Source organism: Lichenostomus cassidix, chromosome 28 (assembly GCF_008360975.1).
Source record: "Lichenostomus cassidix isolate B80296 chromosome 28, HeHo_3.0, whole genome shotgun sequence".
Classification (NCBI taxonomy): domain Eukaryota; kingdom Metazoa; phylum Chordata; class Aves; order Passeriformes; family Meliphagidae; genus Lichenostomus; species Lichenostomus cassidix.
In genome coordinates, this window is record NC_139508.1 from 1,031,120 (window position 1) to 1,044,698 (window position 13,579).

General features: G+C 45.7%; 1 protein-coding gene and 1 long non-coding RNA gene across 2 annotated transcripts; one reads left to right on the top strand and one right to left on the bottom strand.

Moving 5' to 3' along the window:
- Positions 1–1,559: 1,559 nt before the first annotated feature.
- On the bottom strand, positions 1,560–7,244 carry NMRK2 (nicotinamide riboside kinase 2). Its single transcript, XM_085040824.1, has 8 exons — positions 7,053–7,244; positions 5,446–5,536; positions 4,301–4,349; positions 3,925–4,096; positions 3,142–3,213; positions 2,504–2,610; positions 2,015–2,100; positions 1,560–1,929 (listed from the first exon to the last, which is right to left on the bottom strand). Exons 1-7 carry the CDS (start codon positions 7,076–7,078, stop codon positions 2,015–2,017), a joined length of 603 nt encoding a protein of 200 aa, XP_084896950.1. The 5' UTR covers positions 7,079–7,244; the 3' UTR covers positions 1,560–1,929.
- Positions 7,245–8,324: 1,080 nt separating this feature from the next.
- Positions 8,325–13,111, top strand: LOC146426065 (uncharacterized). Its single transcript, XR_014846218.1, has 3 exons — positions 8,325–8,694; positions 9,383–9,646; positions 11,673–13,111. It is a non-coding gene; the product is annotated as an uncharacterized LOC146426065 (long non-coding RNA).
- The last annotated feature ends 468 nt before the right edge of the window (positions 13,112–13,579 follow it).

Genomic DNA, 13,579 nt, shown 5'->3' on the forward strand with positions numbered 1-13,579 from the left:
GTCTGGCCGTGGTGAAGGGACACCTGGGGGCTTGAATCCCTCATCCTCCCCCTCCAGGCACTGTGTCCTGGGGAGGCTTTGGGGTCTGGATTTGGATGGAGCCCCAGCTCTGTCGGCAGAGGCTGTGAGTGAAAGGATGTATGGAAATCCTATAGCCCCGGCTGTTCCTAAGTTAGGCAAAGTTCACATAGTGAGAAACCTTCCCGGATTCCCCTCATGCCAAGGGTTTGGGTTTCACACTCCCAAAAGGCTCTGGAAATCTCTGGTCATTCACCCCGGCCAAGGAGCTGCACTGTCTCAGAGCAGCAGAGGATCTCATCCGCGTGGATGCACACCACCAAAATAGTTCTAAAAAAGCAGAATTTGGGATGTGATTCATGATTTCGTGAGTGTACTAATCCTAAAGCCTGTAGGAACTCGTGTTCAGAATGAATGGGATGTGCTGCTCTGGGGGGATTGTGGAGCTGTGACGTTACCAGGATGTTTTACTCCAGTCCCCTCTGCAGCTGGAGCTGTCACCACCCTGTGACGTTTCATTCTCTGCAGAGATACCAAAATGCCTTTTTTAGGCTTCAATTTCTGCTTCCCAGAGCCTGGCAGGAGGTGGGAGCGAGGGCTTTTCCCTTATAAGTCTTCACAAACCCCAAACGCTTTTGCACGGCTTAAACCAACCCATGAACACACGGGAAAGCCCCATGGAAACCACTGCTGCATCCCACTGGGATCTCCTTTTCCTGCCAGGGAGCCGTGCTGTGGGAAATGCTCCGTGCAGGAACGAGGGTGACAGGTCACAGCAGGGTGTCCCTGGCCGTGGAATGGTGTAATCAGAGTGGGGTGAGTCTCCCCAGGCACGTTCGGTGCTGCACACCAGGAAATATCCCTTTTTATAGCCTGGGGAAGCCAGGGGGTGCCAGCAGGATCCACAGCTCTTCCTGGCCCTGGGATCCCTGCTCAGGACAATTGGAAAATCATGGGTGTAAGATGAGGACAGACAGATGGATGTGGCTCCCCTCTGGCTGCAGCACCAGGCTGAAAGATCCCCCTCGGTGGGTTTTTGGGTAACTCCTCACTAATCTGTGGCAGCTGCCCTTCCAGAGGACTGTTTCTAATTCAGGCCCCGAAATCTTGGGAAGGAACCCCCCAGCCAAGTTATTTCAGTGCCTGAGAACTCCTGGTGCTCATCCCACAGGTTTTGTATGGACAGGCACAACACGTATTGAGGGATGTCACTCCCATGGCACTGCCCCCTTTCAAGATGTAATTTGGATATTTTAGTATTAATGCCTGAAATGGTTCCTAGGGAAGCACAGTTTTAATTTCTCATTCCCTGAGAAATCCCACCAGTTCACCTTATGGATTTAAATTTGCAAACAGAACTGTTCCCACCTCACTGGAGGCCTGTGTGACAACCAGTGACACATGGAAGGAGGTCTGACACCACCCAGGGCTGGAATTTCAAACACCCAGAAAGAAGGGGCTGCTGTTGTGTTTTCGATGAGCTTTATACCCATTTTTATTGCACTAAAGCTGATGGAAAAATTAAATGAGGACCTCAAAAGGAGACTGAAGTGGATTTTTACTGAATTCAAGAGATGACATTACAAACAAGCCTTGCACAAAGCCTTCATGTCTGCAGGAGCACCCAGGCAGGAGCTCTCGTTTTCCCAGCACAGTTCTACTTGCTCTGTTATAAAAATGCCATTTCCAACTTCTCTGTAAGCCAGTGGAATATAAAATAATTACAAAAAAAAACCCCACCAAGGCGATCCTGTCCATCTGGTGGGAATAAGTTATCCTCAGTTTTCAATTATATACAGAAGGGACTTGCCAAAGGCAGTGGGAGAGGAGTTCACACGAATAAACCCCATTCCCACTTCCAAGTATTATTTACATCGCGCTGTACACTGATCTTCCGGATTTTCCCAGACCCTGGAAAGCAGCAAGGGGAAAAGGGTGAGATCCAAGCTGTTCCCAACACAATCCCTCCCTTTCCAGCCCTCTGGATTTTAGTTACCTATGAGCAATTTAAGAGCTTGTTGTGAATATCTTCAAACACTTGGTTGTAGAGTTCATCCCTCGACTTCAGGCCATCTAAATAAACTGGGAGAAAAAAGGGAGAGTCAGGCTGGGGCTTTCCATCAGAACAAGATTTTGGTAGATTGGTTTAAAAATACTTCATATTTTATTAACCCAAATGACAACTGTTTTTTCTATTGGAAAACCAGAACCATCCTGAAAACACCATGGCCTGTGACATCCTTATTCCATTATAAATTCCTTCTTATTAATTTTTTAATCCCCTGTAAGTCCTTAAGAGTACAAAGCAAAGGGAAGAAGTTCTTAGCTCTAAAACTGCCTGTATTTATCCAAAGTAGGCCAGGATTACAACTTGGGAGTAAAAATAGCACCATGCATCATCAGCGAAAGTTTCCTTGAATTAAATCACCTAATTCCTTAAATTCCAACTCCAAGGCTGCAGGATTTGTGTTTGGGGAAGACTTACCCACATCCACACCACAGTCCTCCATCTCCTTCCTGTGTTTGAGGTACATGGGCCACACATGTCCATCAAAGAGGCCTGGGGGGTCAGGAACCGTGTAATTCCGTGTACTGGGAATAACAACATGGAAAAGGAATGTCAGGAGTGCCTGAGGTTTAGGTTGGATATTAGAAAAAAATGTTCATGGAAAGGATTGTAAAGGATTGGCACAGGCTGCCTGCCCAGGGCAGAGGTGGAGCCCCCAGCCCTGTGTTTGGAAACGTGGATGTGGCACTTGGGGACATGGGCAGTGGTGAAGGGCTGATGGTTGGACTTCATCTCAGAGGTCTCTGACCCCAGTGATTCTGTGATTCTAAGCTCACCACATCCAACTCTCTTCCTCCATTTCTATTCACATTTCCCACTCTAATTCCACTTCATGACACCAATACATCCCATGAACTGTGAACTCTCCACCCCTGGCAGTGTCCAAGGCCAGTCTGGAGCACCCTGGGACAGTGGAAGGTGTCCCTGCCCATGGCAGGGGTGGAATGAGATGAGCTTTAAGGTCCTTCCCACCCCAACCATTCCATGATTCCATGACTAATGGCAATTGAAGGACCAGAGGGAAGGACTGGATGCACATCCAGGAGTGTTCTCACCTTCTCCTCCTCTTGCACTCATCATAAGGCACTGCCAGGTAGTAGCGAATGTCAAACAGCTCTATCAGAGGCCTGGGGAGGGGAGAAGGACAGAGCATGGATATCTGACTCTTCATGACATTCAAAAGTGTGAAATCACCCCAGACACCACCCAAATCTCTCTGCCTCTATGGGATTTGTGTCTGTTGAAAACAAGCCAAGGGTAAAGTGCTTTTATGGTTATGGTTATACGGTTTATTTGTTAACTCTAAACCAATGAAAAATGTCTTTTCTGAAGGTCAGGATGGCCCAACAGGGGCTTGAAACTGGATAAGCTTTAAGGTCCCTTCGAAACCACTCAGCAATTCTGTGTTCTTCCCCAAAAATTCAGGGAGTTCTCTCTGCCACAGCTCACTCCTCTCACTGAGCTCAGTTTAGTGAGTGTTAAACGAGTATAGGAGGGAACTATTCCTAAATTCCAGGAGAGATTCCAGGCACTGAATGGATTATCTCCTTGTTCTCACCAAGGTGGGGGGATGAGGGGAAGCCTGCACCTCTCTGCCAGCTCAAATCCTGGTCTAAAACTCCCCTGGACTTCAAGGTTGTGCCCTAAATAAGAACCTCAAATTCACCTCACTGCTATCAGCATTTAGGGGTTAATTTTACATTACAGTAAAAAACTCTGTGGGGTGAGAATTCAGAACAAGGCAGGAAGGGGAAATTAGTAAAAAGGAGTTTTTAGCTCTGGCACGAGGGATTTAAGGATCTTCCCTGGCAAACCATGAAGAGTTCTCCAAACCTTACTTGTAATTATAAAGCAGGAAGCCTTCAATGACCAATATATGGATATCTTGGGAGGTTGGCTCTTTAGAGCCAGGTGTGACATTCACCCCATGCGAACGGGCAAACTTCACTGGGTTCTCAATCCAGGCCCGCACTGTGCTCACCATTGCCTCCATATCCAAGGAATCCAACACTAGTCGGGAGAAAGGGGGTGGGTGGGAAAAAGGGACACCATCAAACACCATCAAACACCACGGGCTCGAAAGTATAAAATAGAATAGTGAACTTGGTAAAGTTACAATTACGGAAATTTACAGTTAAAGCTTTTAATAATGAAAAAGAAATACTTAGGAAAAAAATATACATTACTGCATCCTATAGGGAACACTGCTCTTACCATCCCATTGTTTAAAGCCGTCTTCCCCGACTTCTATTTGATCTTGTGGCTGAAATATAGTGAGCAATAAAACATTGCTGCAACCTCAGCGGGATCAGTTCCCTACGATGCCATCAGCACCTGGCCACTACTGCAACACACAACCACCCTGGGCGCTGTGGGAACACTGACATTCCCAGCTCTCCCCAACCCCAAGAGCTCTGAAAAGTTCCCTTGGCTCAGCCAAACCACTTTGGAGAAAGGCTTTTGTGTTAATCACTTGGTATGGTGTTAGTTGGCAAAATACTACAGGGTGTTGTTTATAAATCAATATATAGGATTTTGAAGTGAAAATGTAGTTAAATAAGTGCTAGAATGTGCATTTTTTTTAAGAATAGGTATTTTAACTCCTCTTATAAAAATGCAGGTGGGCATTGCAGCACTTTGGTTGCTCAATTACAGCTTTCCTTGTGCTGGCATTTGCATGAAGAAGTTAAAAGTTTTTTATGGAAAATCGAACAGAATTCCTCCTCCAAGGGCTCCCAGTCCGTGCAGGACAGATGGAGCACACAGTGCTGGAGCAATTCACGTTTTGGGGGATGCACAACTGCTCCAAGTACATTCCTGCATCTCCTGGACTTCCACACGTGGTGAGGTCCAGAGACATCATCATTCTCATTAAGTGGTGCAGGGTTTAATTACATCATTCTGCACTCCTAGGCATTCATCTCTGCAATATATTAATTGGCTTCTGATACAGATCTATCAAAGCTCCCCAGTAAAACCCCCTTTCTCTATTTAAACCAGCATAGAGGTGCTGAAATCCTAAAGTGTTATTTAATTAAATGAGTCACATTCTTATCCCAACATGGACAAAATAATTCATGCCAAGCACAGTAAATACTGACAGAAATCAGTACTAAATTTAAACCTGTTGTTAACATTTAAAGGTGGTTTTGCTGCGACTGCTCTGACTGAGTCATGCCAAGCTCCCGTGGCATTTGTAAAGGTCAGGAACTCCCACCTGTCCAGTCATTTAAAAATTAAATAGATATATATGTTAAAAAAACCCACTACAATCAGAGAGCTTGCGGCTCCTAAGCTGTCAAAACTGACTTGCCCTGCATGTACAATTAACGCTGTAAGGAAAAGGGGACTCAACTTACCTTGAAGAAATCGTCCTGATGGACCACGCAGCAGTTGGGGAGCGCCTTGATGAGCCTGTTGGTCAAGGTGGTTTTGCCACCATTGGTGACCCTGCACGGAGCGGGGCGAGACAGAGGTGGAATAACCACATTAGAAGGTCTGGGAGCACCCGGCACCTCCGGCGGCACAGAGAGCTCTGAGGAGCCAAACCCTGAGGAAGCCGAACCCCGCCGTTCGAATTTCCCGCCCCACCGGCGCCGGCCGCCGATTGGCTGCGACCTCCCCTGCCCCGACCCCATCCCCGCTGCCGATTGGCTGCGACCTCCTCGCCCCTCCCCTTCCAGCGCCGCGCGCCCGCGTAACAACGGCCGCGCCGGTTCCCGCGCGCGCGCAACGACGGCGCTGAGGGGAGCGCGCGGGGCCGCCATGGTCAGCCCCTCACAGCCCTGAGGGGAGCGCGCGGGGCCGCCATGGTCACCCCCTCACAGCCCTGAGGGGAGCGCGGGGCCGCCATGGTCACCCCCTCACAGCCCTGAGGGGAGCGCGGGGCCGCCATGGTCACCCCCTCACAGCGCTGAGGGGAGCGCGCGGGGCCGCCATGGTCAGCCCCTCACAGCCGCTGTCCCCTCACAGCCGCTGTCCCCTCACAGCCGCTGTCCCCTCACAGCCGCTGTCCCCTCACAGCGGCTGTCCCCTCACAGCCGCTGCCCCGCCGGACACTGCTGCTGCTCCAGATGGAACCGCCGGGCTGCCCTCGCTCCGCTCCCTCACAGCCCCGTTTAATGTAAGAGCCCTGAATAATCTTCCTCTCCTGGCTTATTTCTCGGTTTTGTTCACCCCAGGCTGTACAAATCCCACAGTCGCGAATTATTAATACATTATCACTATGATAACCCATATTATCCTTCAGTGTTGCATTTCCCGAACCCTCCTGCCGCACTCAGCCCGTCCCAGCACAAACACACAGAGCTTTCTTAAATCCTACTTTTTAAAAAGAGAAAATCAATGCCTCTTACACACCACCTCCCCATTTTATTAGAAACGGGATTCTCCCCCTCTTCGTCTCTCAGAGAAACTTTTAAAATAACTTTTTGGTCTATCTAGCCTCTTAATTTACTTGAGAGGGGGTTTTTTTTTGCCAAGTCAGCATCCGTCCTGTTAACCCTAGAAAATATATAAACCTATGGATGAAAGAATATCTAAAAGTTCATAAACGTGAATGTAAGTATAATTTTGTGTATAAAAATATGTATATAAAGTAGCTAATATATATATGTCTATGTGAAAGGATGTGTTGCCCTACAAAACTGTTGAAGCAGCATCCATCCTTTTAATCCTATTAAAAATATATAAAAGGATACATAAAATATAAAGTACATCTAAAAGTGTGTATTAAAACATATGTTAAAGGATATAAAAAGTATATGTCACCCTGCAGAGCTCTCTGAATTTAAGCATCACGAATTAAGAGTCAGCAAGTTGCATCATCTCTCAAATCCGGTATCCCGAATATTATTTTATAGCCAAATAAATAACCTCCAAGTCCCGGATCATCTGGGAAGAATGAAACATACAAGAATTAAACAGAAAAAACCACGAAATACCCACATTTTCAACAGGGACTTACCCTCCGATGCCTATAATATATTTCATTTTGCCGAGTCGCCTCTCGAGCAGGAATGTGGCGAGGGGAAAAAAAAAAACTAATTTGGCAAGGCTGAAAGAACTTCCAGCGGAACAAAAACTCCGCTGCTCCTATTCCCTCTTTTCCGGGCTCTGCTTTACCTCCCTGCCCCTTTCATTGAGGGAAAAGGCGCTTTTGGGGCGGATTTATAGGGCCGTGTCCCCGCCCCGGAGCCCTGTGACCATCATGAGCCGCGATGTCACGTTTTGGGGAGGTCCAGCCAAGCCTCAATGTCACATTTTTGGAGGGATTCAGCCAACCCTCCCGAGGGCACCTTCTGGGGGGGTTCAACCCCACAGTGTCCCATTTTAGGGGGTTTCAACCCCACAGGGTCACAATTTGGGGGGTTCAACCCCACAGTGTCATATTTTCAGGGGTTTCAACCCCACAGTGTCACATTTTAGGGGGTTTTGACCCCACAGGGTCACATTTTAGGGGGTTTTGACCCCACAGTGTCCCATTTTAAGGGGTTTCAACCCCACTGTGTCCCATTTTAAGGGGTTTTGACCCCACAGGGTCACATTTTAAGGGGTTTCAACCCTGCAGGGTCACATTTTAAGGGGTTTCATCCCCCCAGTGTCACAATTTGGGGAGGTCCAGCCAACCCTCAATGTCACATTTTTGCAGGGACTCAGCCAACCCTCTGGTGACACATTCGGGGGAGGTTTCAACCCCACAGTGTCCCATTTTAGGGGGTTTTGACCCCCCAGTATCACATTTTGGGCAATTTCAGCCTGACTGTGTCCCATTTTAGGGTGTTTAACCCCCCAGTATCACATTTTAGGGGGGGGTTTCAGCCAATCCTCAGATGTCCCGATTTGAGGGGGTTCAGCCAACCCTCCAATGTCACATTTTGTGTGGTTCCAGCCCTCCAATGTCACTTTTTTAGGGGGATTCCAACTCTCCAGTGTCACATTTTGGGGGGGGAATTTCATCCCCACAGTGTCACATTTTAGGGGGGATTCATCCCACCCTCCAAAATCACATTTTTGGGGGTCCAACACCCCAATATCCCATTTTGGGGGGTCCAACACCCCAGATATCCCACTCTGGGGCTCAGCCACCCCCATGTCCCACTCTGGCCCTGCACCTGTCCCTCTCCCTTGCTGGCCCCATGCGCTGCCGTCGCCGCTGAGGCCAAAAATAACTTTTTGGCCAGCTCTTGCTTTGCCTAAATTAGTCATGGGCTAGGTGGAAATGTCACCCCCTTCCACAATTCCCTCGGGAAGCTGCAGAGGTGTGTGGGATATAATTAAGTCGGGATTTTTTTCCTTGCTGTCTCTCTGCCTTCCCCTCCTTTATTCCCCAATTCCCAGCTGATTATTTGAAACTCATCCAGGAGTGTCACGGGAAGGAATTTTTGTCTAAACTTCTGCTAGGTGAAAAGAAGAGGGAAATTAAATTTTAATTTTATTTTTTTCTTTCTGTCGAGCTGTTCAGAGAAAGGAATCCTCCCGGAATGTCTCCCTTTGACTCTTTACAAGGAATTTTTTGGAACAGTTTATATTTTGTACCCAGAAACAAATTCCTAAACTATTATCTTTCCTCCTGCCCAGTTCACTCACGTAAAATAAGGCTTTTTAAGGTAAGTTAACTCTACACCATGTGGAACCTGTGCTTTAATTTGAATTATTCCAGATGTTTCTAAATTGGGGTTCTCTGACTGATGTCAGACTCTTCAACAATATTTTTGGAAGTCTATAACGTTCATTTTTAAATAATATCTTGTCTAAGCAGAGCTTAAATCACCCAAACCATTGTGTGCCTTGTTCTTCCTTTTTATGAAATCATTCCATGGCAGAATTAAAAGGCCACTGTTAAAAGTGTTAAAAGTATTAAAAGTGTTAAAAGTTCCACGTCCTACAGTTGTTTGTAAAGCGATGGTAAAAAAATGAGTAACACCAATTTTTAGGTGTTTGGGGTCCTGTTTGCATTTTGCCTTGAGCTTTTCAGCTTTTGTAATGTAAAATCCAAATATCCAGGATTCCAAAGGAAGTTTTTGAAGGAATATATTTATATGTATGTATGTATGTGTATATGTGTATATATATATAAAAATATAAATTTCCTAAGTTATGCAATACAGAATCTTCCAGACCATTTGGGATCTGGCATCTCCTTTGTCCCCTTATGGCATCATCCCACTCCCCATTAATATACCCATTATTTTATGGATTTTATTTTATTTTCCTCAAATTGTGTTTATAACTATATATAAATAACTTTTATTCAGAGCTGCTCCTGAGCTGTTTAACTTGAATTTTCTCTTTCAGGCCTGAAGAAGAGGTTTGTGGCCTCAAACCTCCTTTGTCTCACCCCAGCTGTGTCCGTTGAGCTAAAAAAAAAAAAAGTTATTTTTCTCTACAAAGCTATTTTCTGCTCTTCAACCACCAGGCCAAGGCCCAGTGCTTTGGTAAAATGAGCTGCTCATCAATAAACATAAACTGCAAATTAGGAAAATTTCAAATGTCAGAGGCCAAGATTCTGGAGGTCTGGCAGGGAAGATCTTGAATGCAAGAAAAGAAATTTGGTTTAAGGTAGGAGCTGGTGAATTTATGGATGGGAAGAGAACAAATGAGCTTTTCCAGTCTTAATTCCATGTGTTCCCACTGCCATTATTATTTAGGGTAAATGTTAATAGAAAATCTGGTTGTTCCTGGAGGCACCACTTGAAGTTACACTTTCCCCATCATTTCCAGGGTAAAATGATAATTCCAGAGAAAATTGGATTCTTAAGTTTGAGCAAACTCAGGGAAGTTGGATTTCCAGCCCCTGCCTGGCATTTGCAGTGGGGAGTCCCCACATCATCCTCTCAGCCAATTAAGGTAAAAAAAATTGACCTCAAATCAGCTCCTTCTCAAATCTTCTATGCCTTTTATTCCTTTTATTCCTTTCCTCTCCCATCCCTGAACTAGGAAGTTGTCTGGGTTAAGAAACCCAACTCCAGGGATTGTTTTACCACATTTGACCTCATGTGAGGGGAGAAAGGAACCAGGAGGCTCTGAAGTTGTGTCCAAGTCCCAAGGGGACACCAACCTCAGCCACCTCTGCTCCAGTTCTCTTTCACTGCAGACTTGCTAATCCCAATATTTTTGGAACATTCCATCCCAGTGAGTGAAATTTGTACTCTGCCCACTTGGATTTGCCTGTAGGAAACGTGGCTCAGTGACACAGGTGGGGTTTTTAGCCTTGGGAAAATGAGGACTTGCCCTAAGCTGTATCAAAATAAACAACAAAATTTTGGTGTTGTAAGCAGACAGCAATCATGTGGGAGTAGCAGGGTTTGGCTGGATTGTTTGGGATCAGGGAATCCAGAGCAATGTCCCACTATCTCTGCGAGGAATGTCAACACTTCTGATTCTTCTGGAAACACGAGGATTGAAGGACACAGGGCCTGCTTGTTGCTGCTGTTGGAATTTTTTTAAGCTCACAGCTGCAGACCCCATTTATGTCAGTGAAAAAGCTCATTTCTCCTCAGTGTAAAAGCTCATTTCTCCTCAGTGTAAATGCTCATTTCTCGTCAGTGAAAAAGCTCATTTCTCCTCAGTGTAAATGCTCATTTCTCCTCAGTGTAAAAGCTCATTTCTCCTCAGTGTAAATGCTCATTTCTCCTCAGTGAAAAAGCTCATTTCTCGTCAGTGTAAAAGCTCCTTTTCCTCAATACAAAATCTCATTTTCAACCCTTCTTCCCCAGCCCCTCAGTGCCCCCATGGCTGTTCCTTTCCCCAGTTTGTTTTTAGTCTCCATGGGGTGATTCTCCTCTCTCCCCTATTCCTGCTCATGCTCCAAACATCCTGGGAGCTGGAATTCACCCACATAGCTCAAATTCCCAGATTCCTGCCTGGCCTCGGAGCTGCTGTTCCTTTCAGAGGTGGCAAGTGCCTGCCTGTATTTGGAGATCACATTCCAGCTGTCTCCTTCCTTCCCAGCAAAGCCCACCTCGGCCCAAGTGACAGCAGCACTGACACTCCAACACTCCCCAGCTCCAGCAAACTTCACCCAACTCGTAAAAACATGAGTTATGCAAATGCCAAAAGCTCAGAAAGGCTTTTTTTAGCCCCGTTTCTGGGTGAGCTACGTGCTGGTCATCTGAAACTTCCTTTTTTTGGGGCTTGTTTATCCCAGAGATACGTTATCTGCCTGACACTTTACTCATACAAATGCCATTCACCAGGGAGCCTGAATCAAAGACAGGCAATGTTCCCTCTCAAAATGTTATTTTTAGAATACTAATGTTTACTAAAAGTTAATATTAATGTTCTTTGTTCAAACTTCGTTAAATTTAGCAGGAGGCAGTTTAACATTTGTGGAGCCATCAGGGCATTACTTCCCTGGGATTGTTTAGTTCCTGGGTGCCCAGTGACCTTTCTGTTGCAGATTGTGACTCATTTCTTCTGCAGCTTTAATTCAGAATTTTAATCCTTCACTAATCATGAGACATTGTTTATGGGATGAGCAAGGTTATGCCAAGGTTCCTCCTGCCATGAGGGGACGTCAGAGCCGAGGAATGGGAATCATTTTCACTTGGGAATGTTGAAATTTGGGGTTATTTATTCTTTCCAGAACTCTGGGGGAGCTGGGTGGCTCAGAGCCCTTCTCCAAGGCTGTGGAGCTTCCCAAAGCCTCCCTGTCTAAAGGGATTTTATTGGAAACAAAACCATCAAGAGAGCAGAATTTGCTGTGAACCTCAGCAGCTGCAGCAGTTCACAAGGAGGAAAATTAAGGTAGCATAATAGCAAAATTAATTAGTGTAAGGTTGACCTGGCTGGCACCCCATCCTGGTGGCTCCCAGCCAGGCCCTGCCACGTCAGGGTGACATTCCCTGCCACGGCTGCTGCTGGTGACAGAAGGTCCCGCGGGAGAGGCAGGGATGGTCACATGGAGACTTTGGACAAGGCAGGGCTGGGGAGGAGCAGCTGTGCCTGCAAGGGAAAGACAGAGCAGAAAAAATAACCAGTGGATCATTGCTTTGGGAAGTGGATCAGCCTGGAAAACTGTCCTGGAGGGAAGGGAGGACCTCAATGAGCAGGGACAGAGCACAGGGAATGGCTGGGGATGTGTCAGGGGTTTGGGATGGAGATCAGAGCAAGGTTCTTCCCCCAGAGGGTATTGGGGCACTGAACAGGGAATGGGCACAGCCCTGAGGCTGCCAGAGCTCCAGGAGCCTTTGGAAAATGCTCTGGAACAGAGTGGGATTGTTGGGAGCTTAGAGTTATGGTGGATTGTTCAACAAAAGGTATCAACAGAAAGCCTCCAACATCCCCAGAATTTAACCCAAGGTGACAAACGGAGTGATCAGAATGTGTGCTGGGGAAGGAAGGAATGTTCCAGTCCTTTCCCTCTTCTCCACTCTCATAATCACTTTGTTTTCCTCCCCTTGGCTGATTCATCCCTCAATGAATCCTAAAAGATATGAGTGGTGTAAAAGTGGATATTTACCCACATCCCAAATCAGGGCAGACAAAAGGCCTCTCCAGAGTGATTCATCCTTCCCAGGGCAGGTGAAATCATCTCTTGTGATCCAGAGCGAAATGAAACTGATTGAAACCCCACATCTCATTCTTGCAGCCCCTTCAGGCACTGCAGAGCCACAGTTTGGTCACCCCAAAGCTCCTGTGGGGTTGTTGACCCCATAAAAATGAATATTTGAGCTACAAAATCGCAACCTCTATGAACTTTTATGTAGAAATGGAACAAAAAAGCAGAGGAGGAGCAGAAAAAAATGTTAGTGATGCTGATAGGGTTGGTTTTGGGGGGAAATAAAATTAGAGCGATAAATCTTCTCCATACATACTTAGAGCACAAGTGTAGCCCTCATTTAAAATAATTTCAATTAATATGCATTTCCTCCATGAATTCACAGCACAAATACAGCAATGCTTGTTAGAGGATTAGATTTGTAGATCTTCACATTTCCAATTCATTAATTATGTTAATGACTTAGCTATACCCACTCAATGTAGACATCTCAGGCATTTTCCTGTAAATACTTGTTATTTTTGATATTAATAATATTAAATGTTATTAATATTAAAAACAAGTGTTTATGGGGGATTGGGTTTTTTTCTGTGTAAGTGGGTTTGGGATGGGTTTTTTTGTGTATGTTTGGTTTTATAATTAAATTTCCAATCATGTTAGTAGTTTGATTATAAAATTATATATAAAAATCACTCCGATTAAACAACTTGAGACAAGCAGGATTCTGTACAGGCTGATAGAAACCCAAGGAAAGGAATTTTTCCATGGCTCTTTCCTACAGCTGAGGGAAACTGAGAAAGATCATCCTCCAGAACAGGAGTTATTTTAGTAAAAACAATTTGAGATGTGAATTTCGCAGTGTCACAATTTCCAAGGAGGCCTTGGAATGCTTTTCTTCAAGGGAACAACATCCAAACAAAAATATTCCTCATATTTTCCACATGGAGCCAAAGCCTAAATAAAATCTACCCACAGAAGGAAGGGGATGCAGG

What these genes read in the sequence shown, in the direction of transcription:
- NMRK2 (XM_085040824.1), bottom strand. Translation starts at nt 7,078, where the DNA reads ATGAAATATATTATAGGCATCGGAGG. An exon ending in TATATTATAGGCATCGGAGG is followed by an intron (nt 5,537 to 7,052) that starts GTAAGTCCCTGT and finishes CGCTCCGTGCAG; the next exon opens with GGTCACCAATGGTGGCAAAA. An exon ending in GAGTGCAAGAGGAGGAGAAG is followed by an intron (nt 2,611 to 3,141) that starts GTGAGAACACTC and finishes TGTTATTCCCAG; the next exon opens with TACACGGAATTACACGGTTC.